The sequence below is a fragment of the Xyrauchen texanus genome, chromosome 34 (assembly GCF_025860055.1).
Source record: "Xyrauchen texanus isolate HMW12.3.18 chromosome 34, RBS_HiC_50CHRs, whole genome shotgun sequence".
Taxonomy (NCBI): Eukaryota; Metazoa; Chordata; class Actinopteri; order Cypriniformes; family Catostomidae; genus Xyrauchen; species Xyrauchen texanus.
The window spans coordinates 15,711,064-15,735,294 of record NC_068309.1 but is presented as its reverse complement, the minus strand read 5'-3'; the positions used below and the strand labels follow the sequence as shown (position 1 = coordinate 15,735,294).

At 36.9% G+C, this 24,231-nt stretch overlaps 1 protein-coding gene across 1 annotated transcript; it reads right to left on the bottom strand.

Moving 5' to 3' along the window:
• Positions 1-392: 392 nt before the first annotated feature.
• LOC127628107 (membrane-associated transporter protein-like) lies at positions 393-16,867 on the bottom strand. The gene is made up of 7 exons (XM_052104796.1): positions 16,372-16,867; positions 15,308-15,484; positions 11,619-11,959; positions 6,782-6,925; positions 2,838-2,961; positions 2,257-2,462; positions 393-669 (listed from the first exon to the last, which is right to left on the bottom strand). Exons 1-7 carry the CDS (start codon positions 16,823-16,825, stop codon positions 454-456), a joined length of 1,662 nt encoding a protein of 553 aa, XP_051960756.1. The 5' UTR covers positions 16,826-16,867; the 3' UTR covers positions 393-453.
• Positions 16,868-24,231: the final 7,364 nt, after the last annotated feature.

Here is a 24,231-nt window from a genome sequence, read left to right as displayed (position 1 = left end):
ACTGATACATTTCGGCTAAATCTTTTCATTTCTTTCTCCACAGTTATTATTTTGTTTCAACTTGTGATGACATAAGTGAGTTTTGATAAAGGACATGATAATACACATCCCCTTAAAAAACAATTTACCACTCCATAACAGATTGGAGAATCTGCACAAAACCAAACATCCAAACCATGCAATTTTGTTAACACTTCTTTGGGTACATATTATGGATTTTCTTTGGCTTCACTGTTAAAAGCTGTTATTTTAGAATGTGGAGTGTGTGTTGAAATGCATAAAGAATGATTTGATCTGCGTCAGCTTCCACAAAACACATGTGCCTTTTTACTTACTCAATCAAAATGAAAACCCAAAACACAAATGCTGTTTTAAAAATCTCTCTCTTTTTTTTTTTTAATAATGGACCACATAAAATAGAGAACAGTGTTTATTTATTGTTTAGTCCATGCATTACATAAAGATAGCAATAAAGAGGCAGCCAATAAGGGAAACTGTCGAGGCAGAGAGCACCACCACAATAACGCTGCCTGCTAGGTTGACCAGGGCTCCAAGTCCAGCTCCCACTATGACCTGAGCTAGCTGCACCATACAGGTAAGAGCTGCGCAGTCCATGCCAATACCACGGCCCCCAAGAGCTGGATCTTCACTGCCCAGTTTCCTTCGCTCCTTTAATATGAAAGAGGCATTGCATGGGAGATAGGCTTTTCGATCAAACACTTCTTAGACTATATCATCACTTCTGTGGCAGCCTGATACATAATTTTGATCATAACCTGAAATACTGTATGTTGTGCAATATCCAATACACGCAGAAAGACATTACAAAAGATTTCATCACGTAATTTAAAATAAACAGAATATATAACAAAATATACACTGAAAAAAGTACGAATCTTCAACTGATCAAGACACAAGCCCTTACAGAGCAGTGTGCTTGCTTTTTAGAGTTTAAATCAAATTTCAAGCTCTGTGAACAAACACGGGTTGATAAGTTCCAGTTTAGTAAGTTTAAATAAACAGCTATTACATTTAAATTTGAGTTCCAGGGGTGATTTATGTTTGCAATTCAATCTTCTGTTTGCTTGCAACTTAATTAAAACTATAGATATCCAAACATTTGAGATACAGTAAGCAAACCAATATTTGATTTAGAAAGTGAAAATCAATGTTTGAAACCAGTGAAGCACTCTATCTTGAATTAAGAGTTGTTCTTGGTGAAATATTACATATACATTCACCGACCACTTTATTTTGTACACCTGCACACCTACTTATCCAACAAATGATCCTATCAGACAATAGTGTGGAAGCAGTGCAATGTATAAAATCATTCTGATACGGGTCAAGAGCTGAGGCTGCAGTGGGCACAGGCTCACCAAAACTAGACAGTTAAAGGCTGGGAAAACATAGCCTGGTCTGATGAATCTCGATTTCTGCTTAGATGGTAGGCCCACTGCAGCCTCAGCTTTCTGTTCTTGGCTGACAGAAGTGGAACCCAACATAGTCTTCTGCTGTTGTAGCCCATCCGCCTCAAGGTTTGACATGCTGTGCATTCTGAGATGCTATTCTGCTCACTACAATTGTACAGAGGGGTTATCTGAGTTACTGTTGCCTTTCTATCAGCTCAAACCAGTTGGGCCATTCTCCATTGACACCTTTCATCAACAAGGTGTTTCTGTCTGCATATCTCCTGCTTACTGGATGTTTTTGGCACCATTTGTATGAGTAAACTCTAGAGACTGAGCATGAAAATCACAGGAGATCAGCAGTTACAGAAATATACAATCCAGCCCATCTGGCATCAACAATCATGCCACGGTCGAAATCACTGAGATTAAATTTTTTTCACCTTTCTGATTGTTGATGTGAAAATTAACTGAAGCTCCTGACCAGTATCTGAATTATTTTATGTATTGCACTGCTGCCACACAAATGTCTGACTAGATAATTGCAAGAATAAGAAGGTGTACAGGTGTTCTTAATAAAGTGGTCATTGAGTGTAGATAGTAATGATTTATTTCCTCAAAATGATGTCCTCAATATTAGGTACAAAATTCTCAATTTAGTATGGAAGAGCTCCTATCAGGGGAATCAGAGACTTAAACATTATATATTTTGACGTATATGCAGGCTGAGGTCTGTAAATCTGAACTAATCTGAAACCACATATAATGTTTGAATGTCTTTGCATTAGGAAAAAATAGATCAAATCAACAACAATGGATGGATGGATGGAAAGACATTGAAACTGACCTCTTCCTCTTTGTGGTACTCAGAAATGAGGTTGAATGGGATGGTGTAGAGAGTGCTGGACATAACACCAAACACACTGCACAGTGTCAGGGTGGCAACAATGTTTGGAAACAGGCCAATCAGACCAGTTCCCAAACCAAACATAAAGTAGCCAAGGAAGTATAGTCCCTTCAGGCCAATATAAGGCAGGAGCAGTCTCTGCACATCTGGATAGACACATATGGAAATAATTTAAGCAATGTAACAATGGCCTGTAATACAAAACAAATGTCTAGAATGGTGGATTTAATGAATAGCAAACATATTAAACGATCAAACATTCTCATGACACAAAATCCATAAAACGTCTTTGCTGATAAAGCCCTCCAAAACTCAGCGATAAATTATTTTCAGTCCTAAGTTAGAATAGCAGAATGTTGAAAAGGACTTCTTTGAAACTGTCATTATTACTTTCAATCCCAGACTGACTTGACAGTGCTATGTATTATATGCCTGTAATTTCTTTAGTCAGGATTTAGAGAGTCCAGGTCTAACAAAGATGGGAAGAATGAACAGTTGAGTCATGGTTCAGTATTACTCACATGAATAGAGAGCAGAGGAGACAGCGTTGATGCAAAGGCCCCAGCAACCGACCTCAACCCCTCTCTCATAAATCACATAGGAGGTGGAATTATGCTCAGCATATGGGTTTCCCCTGTACACAATCTACAGGCGATATACACATTTCAGGAAAATGTACATAATATATTAAAAGCAAGTGTCACAAACGCATCTTGTGCTCTATTGTGAATGTGTTGGATTTGTTTTTGAAAGTCATTCTATCTCTAGCTAGTGTTCAATGAGGTTTCAATGCATAAATGAGGATGGTGAGAAAAGTCAAATGAATGCATGTTTTTCATTAAAACATGCATTAATTTATTCAATAAGAGTTCAGATAGTTCCATGACTGGTGCCCTATGTTGAAATTACCTATGTTTAAGCTTTGTTATATACAGTATACAAGATACATTAGATTTGCTAGAAAACAAACAAACAAACTAACAAGCGCTTTAGGGGATATGTTGCCTCCACCATGGTCTGCCAATGACTAGAGTGAAGCGCTTAATGTAATTAACTTTTAATCATTTTTATTTTTTGAGTGAGTGAGTGCAAAACAAAAACTGGACTGGAATTTACATTGATGGATTAGATTGAGAAACAAACTGCTATATACTGCTAAAACTATATATACATTTTTTTTTCTTTCTTTGTTTTGAAGGTGTCAGAATGCCATTCTCTCATCCTTTACGCTCCCTTATGACATCACAGATGTTTGCAACTTTTTTTCTTCTGCAGAACACAAAGATGTTTAGAAAAATGTTTTTGCTCTTTAGGTCCATACAATGCAAGTGAATGATGGCCAGACCTTTGAAGCTTCAAAAATCACATGAATGTATCCATACAATATATATCCATACAAAACCATGGAGTGGTGGTGGCGTAGTGGATTAAAGCACATAACTGTTAATCAGAAGGTCGCTGGTTCCCCACAGCCACCACCATTGTGTCCTTGAGCAAGGCACTTAACTCCAGGTGGCTCCGGGGGGATTGTCCCTGTAATAAGTGCTTTGGATAAAAGCATCTGCCAAATGCATAAATGTAAATATAAATCTTTTTTTACTCTAAATCTCAACTTTCACTATTACTTTTTGAAAGTAAAGTAAAATAGGAGATTTATTGTAAAAAAAGGACTTGAATATTGTTCTGTTTCTCACCCACACCTGTCTCTTCTGAAGACATGAAATTAACCACTGGAGTCATATGAATTACTTTTATGTTGCCTTTATATGATTTCTGGAGTTTGAAATGTCTGATCACCATTCACTTGCACTGAATGGACCTACAGATCTGAAATATTCTTCTAAAAATCTAAATAAAGAAAGACATACATTTGGGATGGCATGAGAGCAAGTAAATTACAGAATTTTCATTTTTGGGTGAACTATCCCTTTAATTACCCATTATCCCCTCAACTCTCAAATATTGACAGACGGATATATATATAGCTTAAGCCAGAGCTCCAAAAAGGGCCAGGTGCTCCAAACTGCCAGCAAAGTTATAAGAGACCATGTGTGAAAGTGATACTCCCATTTTGGAGTAGGTTCAACCACTTTTTGGAGTGACTTTTGAGATTCTGCCTCCATTGGGAGATCTCCAGCCAGTAGCTATACCAATTAAATATTGAGGCACTCACTTCACTTCCCAATTAAGTGTGCAATTAGCACACTTATCTAAGCTTACCTAAACTTTTCACACTGGCACATAGTATTCTCACATAGCCAACTAAGCTTCTCTTCCCTTTCTATTCACTGTATCAGAGGAGAAATTGACAGTCACTGCCCTAAATGCTTTTCAATTTCATTCAGGTCTATCGAAAAGCTTTCCTTTAACTCTGGCTGCCTACAATGAACTCATTTATTGCAATTCAATACTGATCAAACTAGTTGTGGTGGAGGGAAATAGGATTAAAAAAAAAAGGTGCTAGCTTATAACCACAAGTCAAAGCATCTATTGAAAAGCATCTATCTTTTGTTAGTATGGGGTCAATACTCATTCTGGAGTGCTAAATTGAATTCTAATGTCATCTTTTAAAAAAATTCAGATAAACTACTAGCTCAAATTGTGTCTGCTGATTTTTGATACTTGTAAATAGCCAAAAAAAACAAAAAACAATACACATTTCTTAGAAATGTAAGCGCAGCATACAGAGGTGAAAATTGCATCAAAATGTTGGGGGGGAATAAACATAACAATTCTCAAGAGCAATTTTTGAATGGGACACCAAGGTTTTTTTTGTTGTTGCCCTGTATGCATTTGTATTATTTTATTTCTTAAACAATTATTTTAAGAATATATCATTATATTATTTACAATACACATATTTTAATGATATTTTAGGGGGGACAACCCTCAGATGGGGGTCGGGGAGTCCTGACTCCCGACCCAGCGATTTCCGCCTATGGCAGCATAGTTCTAACGGGAAGACTAGCAGCTGTTCATCATCACACCATTAGTTGGGTAATTCTTAGCCAATCGCATGTAAGCCACTGCTTTATAAGTCTGCTCATAATCTATCACATTGCTGTTTCAGTGTGCTAACACGGCAACCTCCACCACCCCACCAGCACCAGTTGAGCCCCGTCTTCGCATGGGGGTAGGCTCCTCGCCCCTGCCTCCTATCTCCGGCAGGATATGACGGTTCCGAGTACAACTCCCTCGGACCGCCAGACGGGGCCTACGCCAAAGAGAGACATTGCTTTTCTGTTTTACATTCATCAAATAAATGGCATCTTAAACCTCCCTCAAGCCTGCGTGTCTTCCCGATAGAACTAACTTTTATTGAATAACACTGGTATATAGACACTGCTTTTAGAATTATAAGCAATTACAATATTAAAATGTTGCTATTTTGCAAACTGCCAAAAGATGTAGTGCAGTGTTTCTCAAAGTGTGGGGTGCGGAAGACTGCCATAGATCTCTAATCTTGTTCACTTTAAACTCATTGAAATTTGCCATGGTAAAAATACACAGATGAACCAATAAGGTTTGTGCACAATTTGTTCTCCATCTTCTTCTCCTTAATTGTGTCAGTTGCTCATACTTAAACAAAGACATTGTTGTGCGCATGCCAGGTTCGAATGGAGGAAGAATTACAGTTATATTTCGGTCTGTTATGACACAATTCTATCGTATGGCTTCAGAAACAGATGACTTGGAATATAGCACACAGGTGTTATGGACGATGTTGTGGTGCTTTAATATTCTTTTGGAGCTTGACAGTCAGTGACTGTCAGTCACAATCTCAATCCTTTCCCCCATGCTTTCGTTACACAGCTGAAAAACGTCATACTGACTTGAGGATAAGTAATGATTTTTATTTTGGGCTACTTCTTTAACATTGATACTGCAAAGCCGTACAACTTTATCGATTCCATTTTTGGATTTGTAAAAATGATATATTATTAAAATGCTTTATTTTTGTAACACCGAAAGTATGCTTTGATAATAAAAATAATTTGTAATCATTCAGCACATGAAGTGAGTGTGTGCATTTTACATTGTATTTTTTTAAATGACACTTTTCGTTATTCATCTAAAAATGAAGCTAAAAGAGAAACTTAATTTTTTTTTTATTTTCAAAGAGATTATGATATTTCTGATTAAAATATTTTTGCATTTTAAAGAGGGGCATGACCAAAAAAACTAAAGAATGAACCAATGATGTAGTGCATGAATATATAAAAAAAATCTACATTGATCTACCAAGGATGTATTAAGTGGTGGTAATCTAGTGGTTTTATGCTTGACTGCACAGTCAGTCTAAAGGTTAGGGATTTCAATTGAAAGAAAGGATAAAGACTGGAGAGAGCTAACATTAGGAGTGTCAGCAAGTATATTTTCAGGCTGTTATAATCCCTGTCTTTAAAGATAGGGAAGTGCAAATTTGGCACAATTTTTATTCCATAAAATAGCTTAATTTGCTCACCTGCCCCATAAAGTCAGTGAAGAAGAGCATGTTGCACAGGAAGGCAGTCCATCCCAGCAGATGACTCATACACAGATAGCGGTAATGGCTGGGCATGCTAATCATTGCTGACAGTAAAGATTTCAGGGTCATCCTCTTCTGAACCTGAAACACAATTACACACACAGGTTAATGATGTCTTGTGAATTGTTCACAAAATTCTAAGCTCAGAACAGATGCCAGTCAAAACATCAAGAATACATTTAGTCAAATGTCAATGGTGGCATTAAAAGCTAAGTGCTAAATTTTTTTGATTGTTGAGACTTTTCCAGGCTCATGCGGCTCATTGACCCACTTTAAACTTTAGCCCACATTTTCTGCAATTTAATGTTAACTTTTCAATCTGGGACTTTCAAGAAATCATCCAAAGATGTTATTTGAACATGACAATGTAAAATGCTTCCACTTCCACTGCTTTACCATGTCTCTCACACATGCTTAGTCACAAACAGCAAATTGAGAGCCATGATTCGTTATTTAGGGTCAATATGGCCCAGTGACAGATGGATCTTTAATGGTAACAGCACCAAACAGTTAATGTGGCAGTGATTTTTCCGTGGCTGTAGCTCAGGTAGTAGAGCGGGTCGGCCACTAATCGCAGGGTTGGTGGTTCGATTCCCAGCAGACGTGACTCTACATGCCGAAATGTCCTTGGGCAAGACAGTTACCGGTACACCCAATGGCAGACTAGTGCCTTGCATGGCATCTCTGCTGTCATTGGTGTATGAGTGTGTGTGTGTGTGTGTGTGTGTGTGATTGGGTGAATGGGACACAGTGTAAATAAGCACAGACAATTTACCGAAAAGTGTCAACACTGCGAATGTGGTGCATTCATTCAACCAGCCTGACACAGCAACATCGGCTCAACCAATAGTGTGAGTTTTGGGTGAGATATCGGTTTGGCCAACCAAAGGTAGAAAGAAGAGTGTTCGGCAAACCAGCTTGAAAACAGTAATTATTTTTTCATTTCCATTTGGCAGAGAAATTATCTACTTCACCTTTAACTAACAGAGCATTTAAGTTGAGATATGATAAACAGAGCCATTTCCCCCCTTTCAACCACCCATCAGAACTTTTAAGTAATTAAATGAAACACGAGTAAGCAGTCTTATCAATTATTTGATCACATTGACTGAGGAAGCCCTAATATGGTTGTGATGTTTTGTCAAATATGTTATTAAAAGAGTAATAATGGTTTCCTTGACCACAAAGGCCTGTTCTCATTACTGACATCTTAGGTATTCTTTCAGCTCTCTCTACTGATGAGGATATCTCTGTTAATACAAAACACATTCTTTTTCCCTCTAATGGACTAACTATATTAGCTGGCAATGATGAGAACTGATTGATGGAATCCTTGGATTGATGGACTGAGTTTTAATATGCTAAAAGTCTTACTATGAATACAGATATTATAGGCTTTCAATAATCCATAAGTCACTATTTAAACAAACTCTTCTGAGGGGCAACATTATTATGCACTTGAGACTGAGCACTCTGCAAATGTAAATACATTTAGTGCTGGCAGTCACATGATCAGATACTGACATGATGCATAGAATGGGGATGTAATACATGCATTTATTCACATGGAACATATTACATGGCAAATTATGTAAACTGGCCGCCAGAAGTTTGGAATAATGTACACATTTTGCTCTTACGGGAAGAAATTGGTACTTTTATTCACGAAAGTGGCATTCAACTGATCACAATGTTATAGTCAGGACATTAATAATGTAAAAAATTACTATTACAATTTTATCTTTTTTTCTTAAACTACTTCAAAGAGTTCTCATCAAAAAATCCTCCACATGCAGCAATGACAGCTTTGCATATCCTTGGCATTCTAGCTGTCAGTTTGTCCAGATACTCAAGTGACATTTCACCCCATGCTTCCTGAGCACTTGCCATTGATGTGGCTGTCTTGTCAGGCACTTCTCACGCACCTTACAGTCTAGCTGACCCCACAAATGCTCAATGGGGTAAGATCCATAACACTGTTTTCCACTTAACTGTTGTCCAATGTCTGTGTTTCTTTACCCACCCCAGGGCTGGAATGGGAAGATAAATCAGTCTGGGATTTTACATAGCAACTGGCCCAAAAAGTTGTTTGCTGTCCTTTTCTGCATATCGCGGGGCCGTTTTGTGGTCCGTTCTGTATAACGTGGTGGCTCATTTTGGCATATCATTAGCCATTCGGCCCGCTCGGTTCTCCCGATTGTCAGTCCACCCCTGATCGGCCCCAAAGTACGTCAGCCCACCGGGAAAATGTCCAGTATGCCAGATTTCCATGGTCCACTCTAACCTTTTCTTTTAGTATTTCTGTTTCAAAGGTGGCTTTTTCTTTGCAATTCTTCCCATAAGGCCTGCACCCCTCAATCTTCTCTTTGCTGTGGGTAGAATTCAATGAAGCTGTCAGCTGAGGACATGTGAGGTGTCTATTTCTCAAACTAGAGACTCTGATGTACTTATTCTCTTGTTTAGTTGTACATCTGGGCCTTCTACGTCTCTTTCTGTACTTGTTAGAGCCAGTTGTCTTATGTCTTTGAAGACTGTACTGTACACCTTTGTATGAAATCTTAATTTTTTTTAAGCAAAGCCTTCATTCCTCAAAATAATGATTGAGTGACGAGATTCCAGAGAATGTTGTTTCGTTTTTTGCCATTCTTGACCTAAAAATGACCTTAAGACATGCCAGTCTATTGCATACAGTGGCCACTCAAAAACAAACACAAAGACAATGTTAAGCTTTATTTAAATAACCAAATAGCTTTCATCTGTGTTTGATATAATGGCAAGTGATTTTCTAGTACCTGTTTTTTACATCAGTAATGCACTGACTATACTTTTTGATCAGTTGAATACCACTTTGATGAATTAAAGTACCAATTTCCTTCCAAATCAACAAAATCTGTACATTATTCAAAACTTTTGGCCGCCAGTGTATGTACATTTTATATGCGCTCCCACATTACATTTTAAAAGCATTCTTTATGGATCGCACTTACAATGGCAAATCGACAGCATCGAGCTGCTAGAGTATTTCTCACCTTGTTCTGTAAACACACTCATGCATTAAATGCAACTGAAATTTCATTTCAAGTGTACTTCCCTCAGGTTTTCAAAGCTAATCTTTTTTTCATTCAATACCTTTATCAGTCCTAAAATTAAGTCATTGCTAAATCTTCTAGCACATGTATCCAAACTCCCTACCTTCACTACAGTAATTTAACAAGGACTATGTACTGAACATTTTGCCTCAGAGAGGCTAAGATAGAGCTGTACCAAGGGACAGTTGGCAGTTTATATGAGGTGTGAAGCATGTTAATGATTGTGAGACTCAGAGAGAGATGGAGTTTTGACTGACAGGATTAGAAAGATTTACCTTTCCTTTTGCCTCGAGGCACAAATAAACAGACATGAATTAAGAAGCAAAGTTTGATGAAATCGTTCAATATTCAGAATCTGGCCAAAGTACCTTTATATAGTATATTCTGAAACAAATAAGGACAAAACTTATGTAACCAAATATTTAAAAAATACCAGATTACAGTTAATGGTGAACATTACAACAGAAATGAAACAGAATTTAATCAAGCATCAAAACACAAATAAAGCCAATAATGAAAAGTTATTAACCATGTTTACATGCACATTATTTTCCAATGAAGTTCTACATTTGGTTAAAGGGATTGCTCACCCAAAAATGAACATTTAAAATTTGAAATAATTTACTCACCCTTATGCCATTACATAAAAGCAGCATAAAAGTAATCCAAACGTCAATGGTAAAATCTATATCTTCAGAAGCAATCTGATAGGTGTGGGTGAGAAACAGATCAATATTGAAGTCCTTTTTTACTTTAAATCTCCACTTTCAAATTATCTCACATTCTGAAAGTGAAAGTGGATATTATAATAAAAAAAGTTTTGAAATATTGATCTATTTTTCACCAAAAGAGATCGCATCGCTTCAGAATACAACTATATTTCTTTTATGCTCACTTTGTCATTTTTGGAGCTTGAAAGGTCTGGTTACCATTCACTTGTATTGAAATGACCTATAGAGCTAAGCTATTCTTCTAGAAAATATTAATTTGCATTCAGCAGAAGAATGTCATACACATCTGGGATGGTATGAGGGTGAGTAAATGATGAGAGAATTTTCACTTTTGGGTGAACTATCCCTTTAATCCTTTATACTGAAAAGGATGTTTACATGCTCCATGGCAATTGGAATATTCCAATATAATAAGATTTGTTCTTGAAAAACTGGAGACGCTCGCTACTGCCTTTTGTTATACTGAATTTTAAGCAATTCTAATTCAGGACCTTAACAATTACACTAAAGTGTGTGAAGATTTGCAAAATGTCAACATGACCACACAGGAAAACAAGTTTGTTTCTGAAAGTTCATGGACCCCATTCAGCCGAATTACTGACAAGCAGGGATGTCACAAAATATCAATATATTGATGTGGCATGGTGGCGTGGTCATGTGTCATTCTCCCGGGTTTTGGCACCACTGTAACATAGTCTTTAGTTCGGGCAATGGAGAAGTCAGGAGACAACTAAGCAAGTTCAAGGTCAGTTCTTATTTATGGTAACTGTCGTCATATTCATTATCTGCCAAATGAGGAATTGTTTCTCTATGAGGCATGTGCAATATCCAGCCTATATACAGTACACAAAAGTAGATGTTACATGGTTTGAAACAGGTCATTAAAACAAGAGGGAAACTGGGTGCTAAGAGCCACATAAAGGGAATCAAGGTAGAGTAGCACAAATTACCAACCTCGCTGTTCGGCTGCTTGGCACTAGGTGTAACTGCATTCGCTTCACTGAGTGCGGAGAATGAGCGCTGCCTCATTTCAGGCAAAAGTAGCGGTTCTTTGGGCACTGCACCATAACCGTTATTTTGTGGGATTTCCATGAGCAGAGAGTTTGAGGAGTCTGATCTGTGGTCTTTGCTCAGTGGTATCTCTGGGATGCTGAAAAGGTGTATGGTGAGAAAGACACCCCAGGTAAGCGATGAAAAGAAATAGATGACTTGGTACTCTGAGCCCAGCACAACACCTAAAGCTGAGTGACCCCAGTCCATGGCTCCAATCAGATAGCCAAAAGCTCCACCAAGACCTGCAACACAACAGATCGCTTTGAGGATGGATGGATGGATGGATGGATGGATGGATGGATGGATGGATGGGTGGATGGGTGGATGGGTGGATGGGTGGACTAAGGCTAACATTCTGCCTAACATTTCCCTGTGTTCCACAGAAGAAGGAATGTCATAAAGCTTTGGAACACTATGAGATTGAGTAAATAATGACAGAATGGTCATTTTTGGGTGAACTATCACTTTAAGTGTTAGTTCTTTTGGGAATGAATTGACATTCATTAGCCCTTGTTATGCCATTTACATCAGTAACAGTGACCTTTATAATGGAAATAATGTGCATGAGGAAAAAAATCAAACCAAAACAAACAAACATAAACACACACAGTAGGCACGGTCATGCACACACACACCCATCTCTGAGCTACAGCAGCTATAAAGTCATGTGCCTCTGATGCTCTCAGCTTCAACCCATGATCTCAGCACATGACTGGGGCTGTGCTGGATTAGAACAATCTGAGTGCACACGGACCACTCAGTGCCTAAGAACCCTGAGCAGTTGCCTAAAATCAGAACACGATGCATTCACAGCCAAGTTTTCCTATTAATGAATTTACAGCTGTATAATACACCTCAGGAAAGTCTTACAAGCTCAGGTTGTTTTCTGTGATGGTAGTAGTGTGTAAAATTGCATAAAATGTATTATTTCCAGCATCTGGTAATTAAATGGCTTCACTTTGTGTAATTCACAATTAATTGCCAAAGCACAACATAGTTAATGGTCTTCCACACTTCCTAAAGAGAAGTGAGTGAGAAGCTCTTGGAAATATACAGATGTCTTTTGTGTTGTAGATGTTTTCCACCAGAGAATGACTGCATCATGCCTCTAGTAGTCTGACATCTGATCACTTGTTTTAACTCTTTATCTAAAGAGATTTTGATTGTAATCTTAGATCAGTCATTTCCAACAAGGAGATGCATGGAAGGTTTTTGATTTTGCTTTGTTAAAGAGATAGTTCAACCAAAAATGATATTTACATGTTGTTCTAAACAGGTATGACTTTCTTTTTTCCGTGGAACACAAATGATGTTAGGAAGAATAGCCGTCAGTCCCTAATATTGAAACAGCATGAGGTCATAAATCACGACATCGTTTAAATTTTTGGGTGAATTAAAACTTAAAATTATGGCTTAAACAATGAGGGCTGTCAATAACATCATTCATCAAATAACTCATATTGACTAATCTCATGTTTTTCTGTACAGTAAAACAAAGCAGTGTAAGTAATGTGTGCAATTTTTATAAACTTGAGTGAAGGACACTGAATATATATGCAGAACATTTTTGCCAACAATTTGGAAAAATGAAACATGCTTTTATAGGTATCTATATGCTTTCTCATTAAAGGGAGATTTTATAAATCATACAGGACAAGCTAAACGACTTATTATTACTAATTAAGCATTAAGTCATGGAATCATTACATATCGGGGTGGACAATCAATATTTTTTTTTTTTTAAATTACAAAATTATCACAAAATAATTCATGCTATTTAGAAATACTAAACACATGAATATAATGTTTTTATTATTATTGTATTGTTTAGCACTTGTTTTGGTCAAAGATGTTTAAGATGCAACTCTGGGACATGAGAAATGACATTAGTACAATAAATTAAAATGATTTCAATTATTTAAAATGTTAGCAAAATAAACATTAACAAACATCCTGTCTCTTCTGATAGGGAGTTAGAAACCATCGAATGGTAAAAATTAACAAATCTGATGGTCTTTACTCACCTCACTTGCACTTCTCTCATTTTCACAACAATACAACACTTTGCTCTAGCTTCATCACATTTAAATGCACAGAATCAATTCCAAACAAATTAAGTTATAAAATTACAAAACACAGATTAAACAAATACAAAACCAGATTTTATATTTGTCGAAATGCATGCAAATGCATTGGAAATGCAAATACTGAACTCAATGCAAATCTCAATGCAATAATTAAATAAATTAACAACTTTCCCCACACTTTAAGGACTTAATCTTATACACATAACAAGGACAATTTGGTGTCTATGTATGGATACTTCCGTGTTCCTGATGGGGTTGTGGGGTACACACAGAAAGGTAGGGAAATACTGCCAAAGTGATGAAAAAGGAAACAAAATTCTCCAAAGACCTCAAGATTTCCAGATGTCAACCAGTAAACAGACTTTTCTGAGAGTTTAGAGGATTTAATGTAGGAAGCAAAGTATTTTCTGATGACTTTTTAACACAACAAAATCTCCCAGAAGGATTTACTGCAGCTATACAGACAGCAGGATGTTTAGTTACAAAAGCGAGACGGCACCAAAGCACCTTACAGACCATGTTACAGATGGTGAAACAGGAAACAAGCTGTTGCCATGGTGCCAACTAATTTCACACAAGCATCTGATATTCAGTCAAAATAATCTGCTGCAAACCCTTGAAATGGCCCTATGGAAAAATGGTTTGAAACAAATCATGTCAACTTTTTTAGAACAATGTGTAATGATTGTCAATCTATAAAAACATTAAATAGACAGGACCCTTTTAGACCCTCAAGAAATATTTACTTTTTCACTGTACAACTTGCCATTGCATTCTCCTTGGAGATCATGATTTCAAGCTTGATTACACTTCCTATAGCATCATCTAGCACTCTGCGTATTAATCAAACACTAGGAAATATAATCGAGCTTGAAATCATAATTGTGCCTAGACTGCAATGGCAAGATGTACAGTAAAAAAGGAGTTATATTATGGTCAATTCTCACCCAAAACCAACTGGATCACTTTAGAAGACATTGAATAAACCACTGGAGTCTGATGGATTATTTATATGCTGACTTTATCTCCTTTTTGGAACTTCAATGGCCTGATCACCATTCACTTGCATTGTATGGACCTACAGAGCTGAGATATTCTTCTAAAAATCTTTGTTTGTGTACAACAGAAGAAAGTTAAGCACATCATGATGAGAGAATGTTCTTTTTTTGGGTGAACTATCCCTTTAAGAATGTTCCATCAAACTGACATAACAAGAAAACATAATGCTTCAGACACATCTCCACAGCAACAGAGAAAGAGAAAAGTATAAAGAGGTGCCGTTCATAATGGAGATGCCAAGGTAACTGTAAAGCTCTTGAGACTTTGAATGTATCTTGTGTATTAAAGTCACAATTTCCACCATATTATCTCTAAAGCATTTTAGCATCTTTTTGTTTTGCCTTGCAAAGCACCAAAACAGCAACATCAATATCAATAAAGTTTCATATGGTTAGTTTATATACAAGTACGATAGTATTGAAGTGAAGTATTGTTACTGCTTACCTGTGAGTAAGGCATGATAATGTAGACCTCTCTCTTTGTCCCGATGAGAACACACATCAAACAAATAGGCTTTAATGGGCCCATCAATGAAGTCTGCTGCAAAATCAAACATCACCACCCCAAACATGACGACCACGATGGCCCATGTACTTTTCAGATCTCTGTCCTGTACTGCGGCTGGAAAGCAGCATAAGCTTAGTTTTAACAAATGCATGCAACACACGCAATAATGTCTGTTACAAAGAAGTGCTACTGAATAAAGCTGTTAGGCTACAGTAAAAGAAAGAAGAAAAGAATAGAACAAGTGATGTTTTAGCTTTTTTATATATATATTTTTGGAAGACTTTCACAATGAAAAATGTAACAGCTTCCTGCTAGTTTTCAAGTCTTTGAGGCACCTAATTGTAGAAATAAAACAAGTTTTAGATTTTTCTTCAGAATTTTAAATTTGAATGCTTGGTAAAATAAACATGTGCCCAGTAATAAAAATAATACAAATTCTAGACTTGCCTCTGTAATTCTAGTACAGGAAAATTGAATTGGATATATGGTTGAATAGGCTAAACATTCTAAATAGAGCAGCGATTTGTTTTTAACGACTGTTCAATTGGAGTATAATATGAATTATAAACAAAAACAGCACCCAATTTTGAAAACAATTCTGAGAAATATTCAGAAAATGTTTGTGTTTCCTGTGTCCAATTCTATGGAATAGAACATGATCTAGTTTTGATAAAAAAAATAAAATTCTTAACATTTGAAAAGGTAATTTAATATAATATGAAAACATATTATCATCAATTTTCTAAATAATTTGCTGTTTCCATGTGTGGTACCCTTCTTTGCCTAATATTTCCACTCATATAAATTACATTTTCCAAAGCTAGTATAATGTACTGACAGCTTTTTGAATCACATTACCACTTTGTGTAATCGCAGATCCCCCAACTACCTGCCAAAATTTACAGAAGAAACATCTGTACGCTACGTACAAACGTAGATCCATTTAATGATGTGTACAGCCATTTTACACTCCATTTCTTAGACAATTCAGCAACACTTACCTGATGTCACAGCATCGCCATTTAGAAATAAAGTTAAGCCAACTAACATCATAATCCCCAGTAACAGTATGTATGGTCGCCTCCGGCCCCATGGGGACCTACAGTAGTCGCTTGCCGAACCAATGACAGGCTGCAGGATGAATCCCAAAATAGGGCTAATGAGCCACACCAGACTGTACAGGTGCTTTGGGAGTCCAACACTAAGCAACACCGGTGTGACAAATGCAGCCTCAACAGCGTAGCAAAATTCCCTTCCAAACATGACCATGCCGTGCATGATAAGCCTTCCTCTGGACCTCTTAGGAGGCTCCACTGCTCCAAACACAGCTGGTTTCATGGTGTCCACATAGTCCCCATTTGGTCCCAAATCAGTTGGGTAGTGTTCCATGGATGTGACAGGGCTGTCTGGTGCAGAGAACCTGCAAGGTTGCTGGTCCTCGGTTAAGAGAGTCATGGTTCTGGCTCTCTGAACTGTTCTAGATGGCTTGAAACGCCTAATTTCTAGTGCATAGCTGAGCCCTGGAGTAGGATTTACAATGTGATCTGAGCTCAGAAAAGAGGGAGGTGGTCCTGGTTTGGGTGAAGGAAGTACGTAAGACCTTGCCTTTTCCCAAATGTAGCCAAAGGGTTACAGTTAGGAAGAATGTTAGGGACTTTCACTGAATGTTCCACAGAAGAAAGACAGACATACAAGTTTGGAACAACATGAGGGCAAGGGTTTGGATGAACAGTCCCTTTAACTCAATAGCAAATAACTGTCAGATAAATAGAGTGTAAAAATAATATTAGGTTAGTTTTGATTGAAGCCCAGCTCAACCATGCAGACCTTATAAGGATCCTTTTCTGTTCTTGTATCACCCATTACAGTAGGAAAATCAAGTGACATACCATGTGATTCCTCACAGACTCCTTTAAGGGGGGTCGGATGGTGGAGCCAATGTATTTACAATGTAAATGTATTTACAGCTGGAATCAGAGACCCGATGCACATGAGGAAGGCTCTCCCACCCCATGCGTTGTTCCCTCCTTCTGGACGACTAACCTTTGCTGCTTTGGTTTACTGCAATCAGTCATGAGACATTCACAGAGTCTGTTAAGATATCATGTGAGCTATAGTTTGGCCATTTCCACTGACTTTTCACAGAACATCACCCACTTTCTCAGATTTAATCTACAGAGGCCAGGGTATGGATCACAGGGAACCGGTCAGATGGTGCCATAGGGATTAAAATGTCACATTCCACACATATCTCTACAGTACATGAATGAGGAATTATTTTAGGCTAGAGTAGTTATTTTTGTATCACATTCCTCAGGTTGACTAATAGAAATTTTCTGAAGAGAAAGAAATCTGAGAAAAGAGGTAATGCAGAATGTTGTCAACTGAGGAAATAAAATACAGTTGTGAAGCAGATACTGTATGAACTCCAAGCTTGAATCATTTATATCTCTAGAACAATTGAATTATGATTTCATTGCAATCTTTAAAATACATATAAACAAACATTTTCTTGATCTGTAATATCTGTTCAAAATAAATACAGGCCACACAAGAAACAGTAATTGAAAGAAATAGCTGCTGTCTCAAAGGGATAGTAAACCCAAAAATGGGTCAATTTACTCACCCTCTTATATTGTTCTAAACCCATATGATTGTCTTTCTTTTATTGAACACAAAAAAAAGAGAATGTTAGGCAGAATGTACTGACAACCTTGTAAGAAAAATAATGGTGAACAGAATTCTGTGTAATCCAATTCCAAAGAAATTAGTTACTGTAATCTAATTACTTTTTAGTCAAAAATGTAGTCTACTGAATTACAATTGAAATTCTTGTAATCAGACTACAGTTAATTACTTTCAATTTATTTAATTACTTTTAAGTACTTTATGGGGTTATTTCTAATCAATTATTTTATTACATGAATTATGGACCCATAAGTCATTGTGAAGGAGAAATGTAGGAAAATGTCTTTTAATACTCTTAAAAATAATGCCAGCACAATGATTTTGGTCTAGGATAAATTAACGGCAGACATTGTCCTCTATTAATTAGCCTCTGACTTACACTGCACTGTTCTTGCTTAAGGCACTTATTAGTCAAGAATGTTTCTGTTTACATCCTAAAGTGTTTGTTTACACTTTGATCAAACAAAATAAAATACACTCACAAGTACTTGAATACATTCACAAGTACTTGGTTGATACTGAATATCCTTGATAACAGATTTTTAGTGATACATATTTAACTGCTGACAAAAAGAGTGATATTAAGGCTATATGCTTTTTTCCATATAATGAATGTGAATGGGGACTAGGGCTGTCAAGCTCTAAATAAGCACCATAAAAGTGGTCCATATGATTCTTGTACTATATTCCAAGACTTCTCAACCATAATATAACTTTGTGTGAGGAACAGACAGAAATATCAGTCAATATTTACTGACAATCTTCCCTGCTGAAGCTCTGAAATAAAAATAAAAAAGTTGTATGTATTACACAAATGTCACATTTATGACATAAGCACTGGCAGTAAACCCCATTGGTTCTTGCATGTCTTGTGACCAAATTACATTGACGTCAAACCTGGCACAATGCATCTAATTCAGCCAAGTGAAAGCAAGTGAAATTATGTTGTAATCAGAGGAGGTTTTTAAGGTGAATATTAAATGGATGTTTAAATGAGTAAAAACTTATCTCCCTAACCTAAAACTTTAAGCTAAACCAAACCAAACCAATAGTGTTCAAAAAGATTCTTGAGAGGTGAACAAAACAGATATACTTACCCTTAACCAAAACCTAAACGATAGAGTTTTAAAAGCAAATTCTACACTAAAAGCACATTTAATCAAGCAACCATGTTCTTTCATAGCACTTTTGCTTCACTTTCACTTTTGTTTCGAGCATCGTTGGCTGGGCTCAAGGCTCGGTCTCTGAGCCCAAAGTCCAACACTCTATAAGGTGAGCTACCAAAGAAGTTAATCACATTGGAATAAGTGTGTAAATGTAGGTGGGTCTGTAATACAAGCATTAAAATGTATTGTTTTTCAAATGATGCGTTACAGTAAAACATTTTTACCTAATAACATTGAAGGGCTTGAGAAATTTAGTAAAAAATAAGTCTTTATAAAGTCATAAACAGCCATAGTACTCATGATTTGTGTGAAAGTGAATCAAAAGCCCAGTTGTTGAAGCGTCTCTAGTGCTAATGTTTGTGCACTGTTCACTGTTTGTGAAAATGAAGAAATAGTAACGTTCATTCAATGAGACTAGTTTGGTCTAATTCCACCATATTTTATTTAAGCTATATCAAAAGGGAAGATTTTTGGTGAATAATAACTTTGAGTTTTTAAACAAAGCTATTGTGTGGCTTCAGAAGACTTGAAATGTAGTGCAGAAGTTGTATGGACCATGTTTATGGTGCTTTTTAAGTCATTTTGGAGCTTGACAGCCTCAGTCCCATTCACTTTCATTATATCTACAAGTATGGCCAGGGCAGTCTTCAACAATTCACCTTCTCTGTTCCACAGAAGAAAATCATAACAGGTGAGTAAATGATGACAGAATCTTAATTTTTGAGTCAACTACCCCTTTAACAAAGCTCTAACCAGCCCATTTAAATTACACGCGTGATTTAGCTTCATTACACTTTAAGATACCGGCAGACAGAAGCTGTTCTATCTGCACTTGCTCAAAGTCATACTCCTGCAGCACAGAGTGAGTGTGCTCTCCAATGAAGGGATCATGTGAGAGGCAGGGCCCTGCAGAGGAGTGAGACAGAATGAGTGCAGGGCGGGGACTTATCTCTCCCTGAGCGTTCCTCAAGAATGATCCCCTCACCTGGTTGTGGGGGTGAGAGAGCACTTTGTCCAATGAAAGCACAGGGGTGACACACGCATCTGTCCCATCGAAGAACCGACCCTACTCCACCGGTGTCTCAGTGGCAAACACCCGAGTGAATATCTGCCTGAGCTCTGGCCAATCAGATATGCTAATTTGTGCTGGCAATTCAGCGGCATCCAAGCCCAGACCTGAGGCCAGACAGAAATTGTTTACAAATAAGAGATAGAAAAGCAGTACAGCAGCAAAGATCAAATACATCATGAAAGACTATGAATCCAGAAGTCATTATTTCATAACACTGTTCATAGTTGGTGACTTTTAAAGAAAACTCTCTTCTTCTGAGGGTCACACATGAATAGCAATAGAGTCATTACGATTTCAAAGCAAGATTAAGTGTGGCGCATTTGCACTGGGATGATTAGTGTGTTATCTCTATGCACATAATAATAAGAATTCCATGGCTTCTTCCTACTCTTTGAATGTCTTATACAAAAATTGACAACCTTGCAACAAGTCCGATGTGACCCTAAGAATCATTTAACATATCAATTGTACGCAAGATGTCATTTTTACAATTATTTTAGTTTAATTTAGCTTCTACATTCAATTTACATACAGTTGTATACAAGTGTACTTACATAAAAATTAAATTGGGGTAAATGTCGATTATGAAGTTTGACTGGTAGAACATGGCACTAACATTGCCAAGGTCTCGAGTTCCATACTCAGGGAAAGCACATACTGATAATATTTATCAGTTATTATATTTTAGCTTGAAAGCAGTGAATCCACTTGAGGATCAGGAAACAAAGCGGTTCAGATTGGTGTCTAATGCGCAAATTACCAATCTGCCATGCCTCTGAAATATTTTTTTTGTTTGTTTTGTCATGTACACCTATTACATAACACCTATTATGAATAAGACAAACAAATTTGTAATGCATTCGTAATACACAATACACAAAACATTTGCCACATGTCCTTAGAACAGTACAGGGCCATATTTCGAGAGTCCCGTGTAATGCACTAAACTTCAATAAGCTCTTTATAGAACTAAGGCTCTATGGCTCCAACTGTGACATACTTTCCATCAGACGTACGGTACGTATCATAGAACGTTGCACCATTATGCAGCAAGTTCTCCCCGCAAGGGTGATTCCACAGGCCGATACTGCGAGACTTACACATGAAGTAGCCTACATATGCTACACCTTCCACCTGCACAAAAAACCCACATATGATGTCAAAAAGTATCAGAGTATTTAATACTAATTTAATCAAAGTAGTTAATACATTAATTCCTTTCATTCTGTCATGCAGAGCATGTACACTGAATGATTCTTATTGTTGTTCAAGAGGGAGATGGACAAGACTCCAGAGTTTTACACATTAATCGTGTCATTTAATTCTGTTTACATTAAATGTATACGCAAAAAAATGTGTCACACAACGCCACTAATAACAGCCGCATCGATGACTCAACACAACATAAAAAATTACAAATTTTCAATAACCAGATGAAGCTATTTCAAAAAGTGATGGGGACAAAATTAGCAAAGGCAAAAAGTAATAGGGACACATCCCACCTGTCTCACCCATAAATTATGCCTGTGACCAAACCAGCACATACCAGTGTCCAGTGTGTACTGTTATAGCACAATTATACAGCGTATAATTACATGCTATTTATATACCAAATTTTCTGTAAAGCTGCTTTGAAACAATGTATGTTGTGAAAGGCACAATACAAATAAAAATGACCGGACTTTGACTACTGCTGGTCCAAGATGGTAATTTTAGCAGGGCAGAGAAAAACAAACATTAGTGTACATGTGGAATATTTATCCTTGAACAATAGTTGTAAAAGATAATGTAATATGTTAGGCAGTGTTGTCTCTTGCCGATTTGGTGACCATGAACCAAAGATAAACAGTTGATCACAACCGTGAGATGCACAAAATATGGAGGAGTAAAATGTTACTTAAGAACGTTAAGCGGCAGTGTAGGCAGTCCCAAAAGAAATGTTGTATAATGACAGGGTTGCTGCAGAGTTTTTAAAATCTAATTTAATACCTTTCAAGACCTTTTTCAAGACCTGAACAAATTAAATTAATACTGTATCCCCATACTAAAACAAACCAACACAATCTCAAAATAAATCATGTATCACATACTTTTACTTATACAGGCTGGGGCACACATTCAACATGGCCTTAACATTGCTTATCACTAAAACAGGGTAGACTATATGCAAGTTTACTCAATTTTCAATACTCAATACATGTTTTCCACATAGGTCAAATTAAAACTGGTTTATGTGCCATTATATATATATATATAAATACAAATTAGAGGTCGACCTATATTTGATTGTGCTGATTTGATAATGTGTTGAAAGCCAGCTAATCTGCCAATATTTTTTTTTTTAATTGGTAGTCTATATTAAATATTCTTAGTCTTTCTTTCCTGTGATGGGGAGGGCCAGACAGAGGCTATAAGAGTCCAAATGTAATTAAGTACCAGATGCAGATTATGTATGAAACTTTGCAAAAATGTTAACTTTAAAGGCACTTTTACTTTGAAATACAACTGGGACTCTTATTTTGAAATGTTTGCGCTTCACTGCTTCCAACTGCTCATTCAAACAAATTGGGGATATAAAATGAGCATTCCTACAACAATCTACAATGTATTACAATATAAAAAATTAAAAGTAAACATTATCATATTTTATCAACACTATCATCATCAACAGTTGATCTTTAGTGATCGCTTGTTGTAAATTTACAATATGGCTTAAAGGTGCAGTATGTAAGATTCAGGAACCCTTGTTATTTATGACACCTGTGGCCGCTAAGTGAACTGCAGCCAGCTACCTGTTGCTCGTGCACACACTCCATAGGGACGCGAGCAAGCATTGACCAAAACAATGATGTAACGTACAAAGAGGCTGATCGTGATTCACCGGCATCATGTTGACAGATGAGGTTGCATAATTAAAATTACACAGTTATGATTGTTTTACTACAAACTTTGAGACTAAACAAAAACTACTTATCAGCTAACATAGCATACTGATACACACATACAGCTACATACTACCGAACTATACCAGACTGCAGTTATGTTGCACTATTGTATGTTTGGTATGTCATTGATTACACAGCTTAATCCTTATGGCACTATATTTCACATGCTTTGCAGTTATGTAAGCTTACCTTACCATAAGAAGAACGCCAATTTAGGGTCAGTTTTGATCCCCAAAACCGAACGATGGTCCCTCAAGGAATCAAATGCCCTGCACCCTCAACGTGTTCACTCTAGCTTTTGCTCGACCACGATCATGTTCCCGCTTAGCCAGATGGGATTCAGTAGATAAATGTTTTTTTGGCTTACTCTTAAGTTTGTGTAGGAGTCAGTGTTGTGCTGGGAGCCGGACGAAAAACCGTCCTGCTCCCTTCGCATGGAAATCTGTCTACGGGCTTTAATAGGCAACCTTGGAAGTCCGGGAAGGGCTAATTTTTTAAGTTGTGTTACAAGCCGTTCACACATTGGCAAAAAAAAAGGCAAATATTATATGGAAATGGTTACATATTGCACCTTTAATGATTGTGAACTGACCCACAGCAGCTAAAAACACTCACAAGCCCCCATGTGCTTGGAGAAAATACAATAGTGCCGCATTTTCACTCTGAAGGATGCAGCGTACGCATTTGTTTAATTCATATTCTTGTGAAGTTTGATAATCATATTAAGTCATATCAGGATTCCTATCTTTCTGCCCCCAAATTTAAGACCTCTTAAATAAAAATTATGACTTTTGTTCATTCAAGATATTTAAGACTTTTTATGCCCTTAACATTTTGGAAAACTGAATTTAAGACATTTTAAGGACCAGCTGGAACCCTGAATGATCTTTGAGTAACACTTATGAAACACTTAAGCATTTCTAACAAGTATTCATAGAAAAAATATTAAAAACACATTGGTTGCAGGGTGTAATACAAACAAATTGGCAT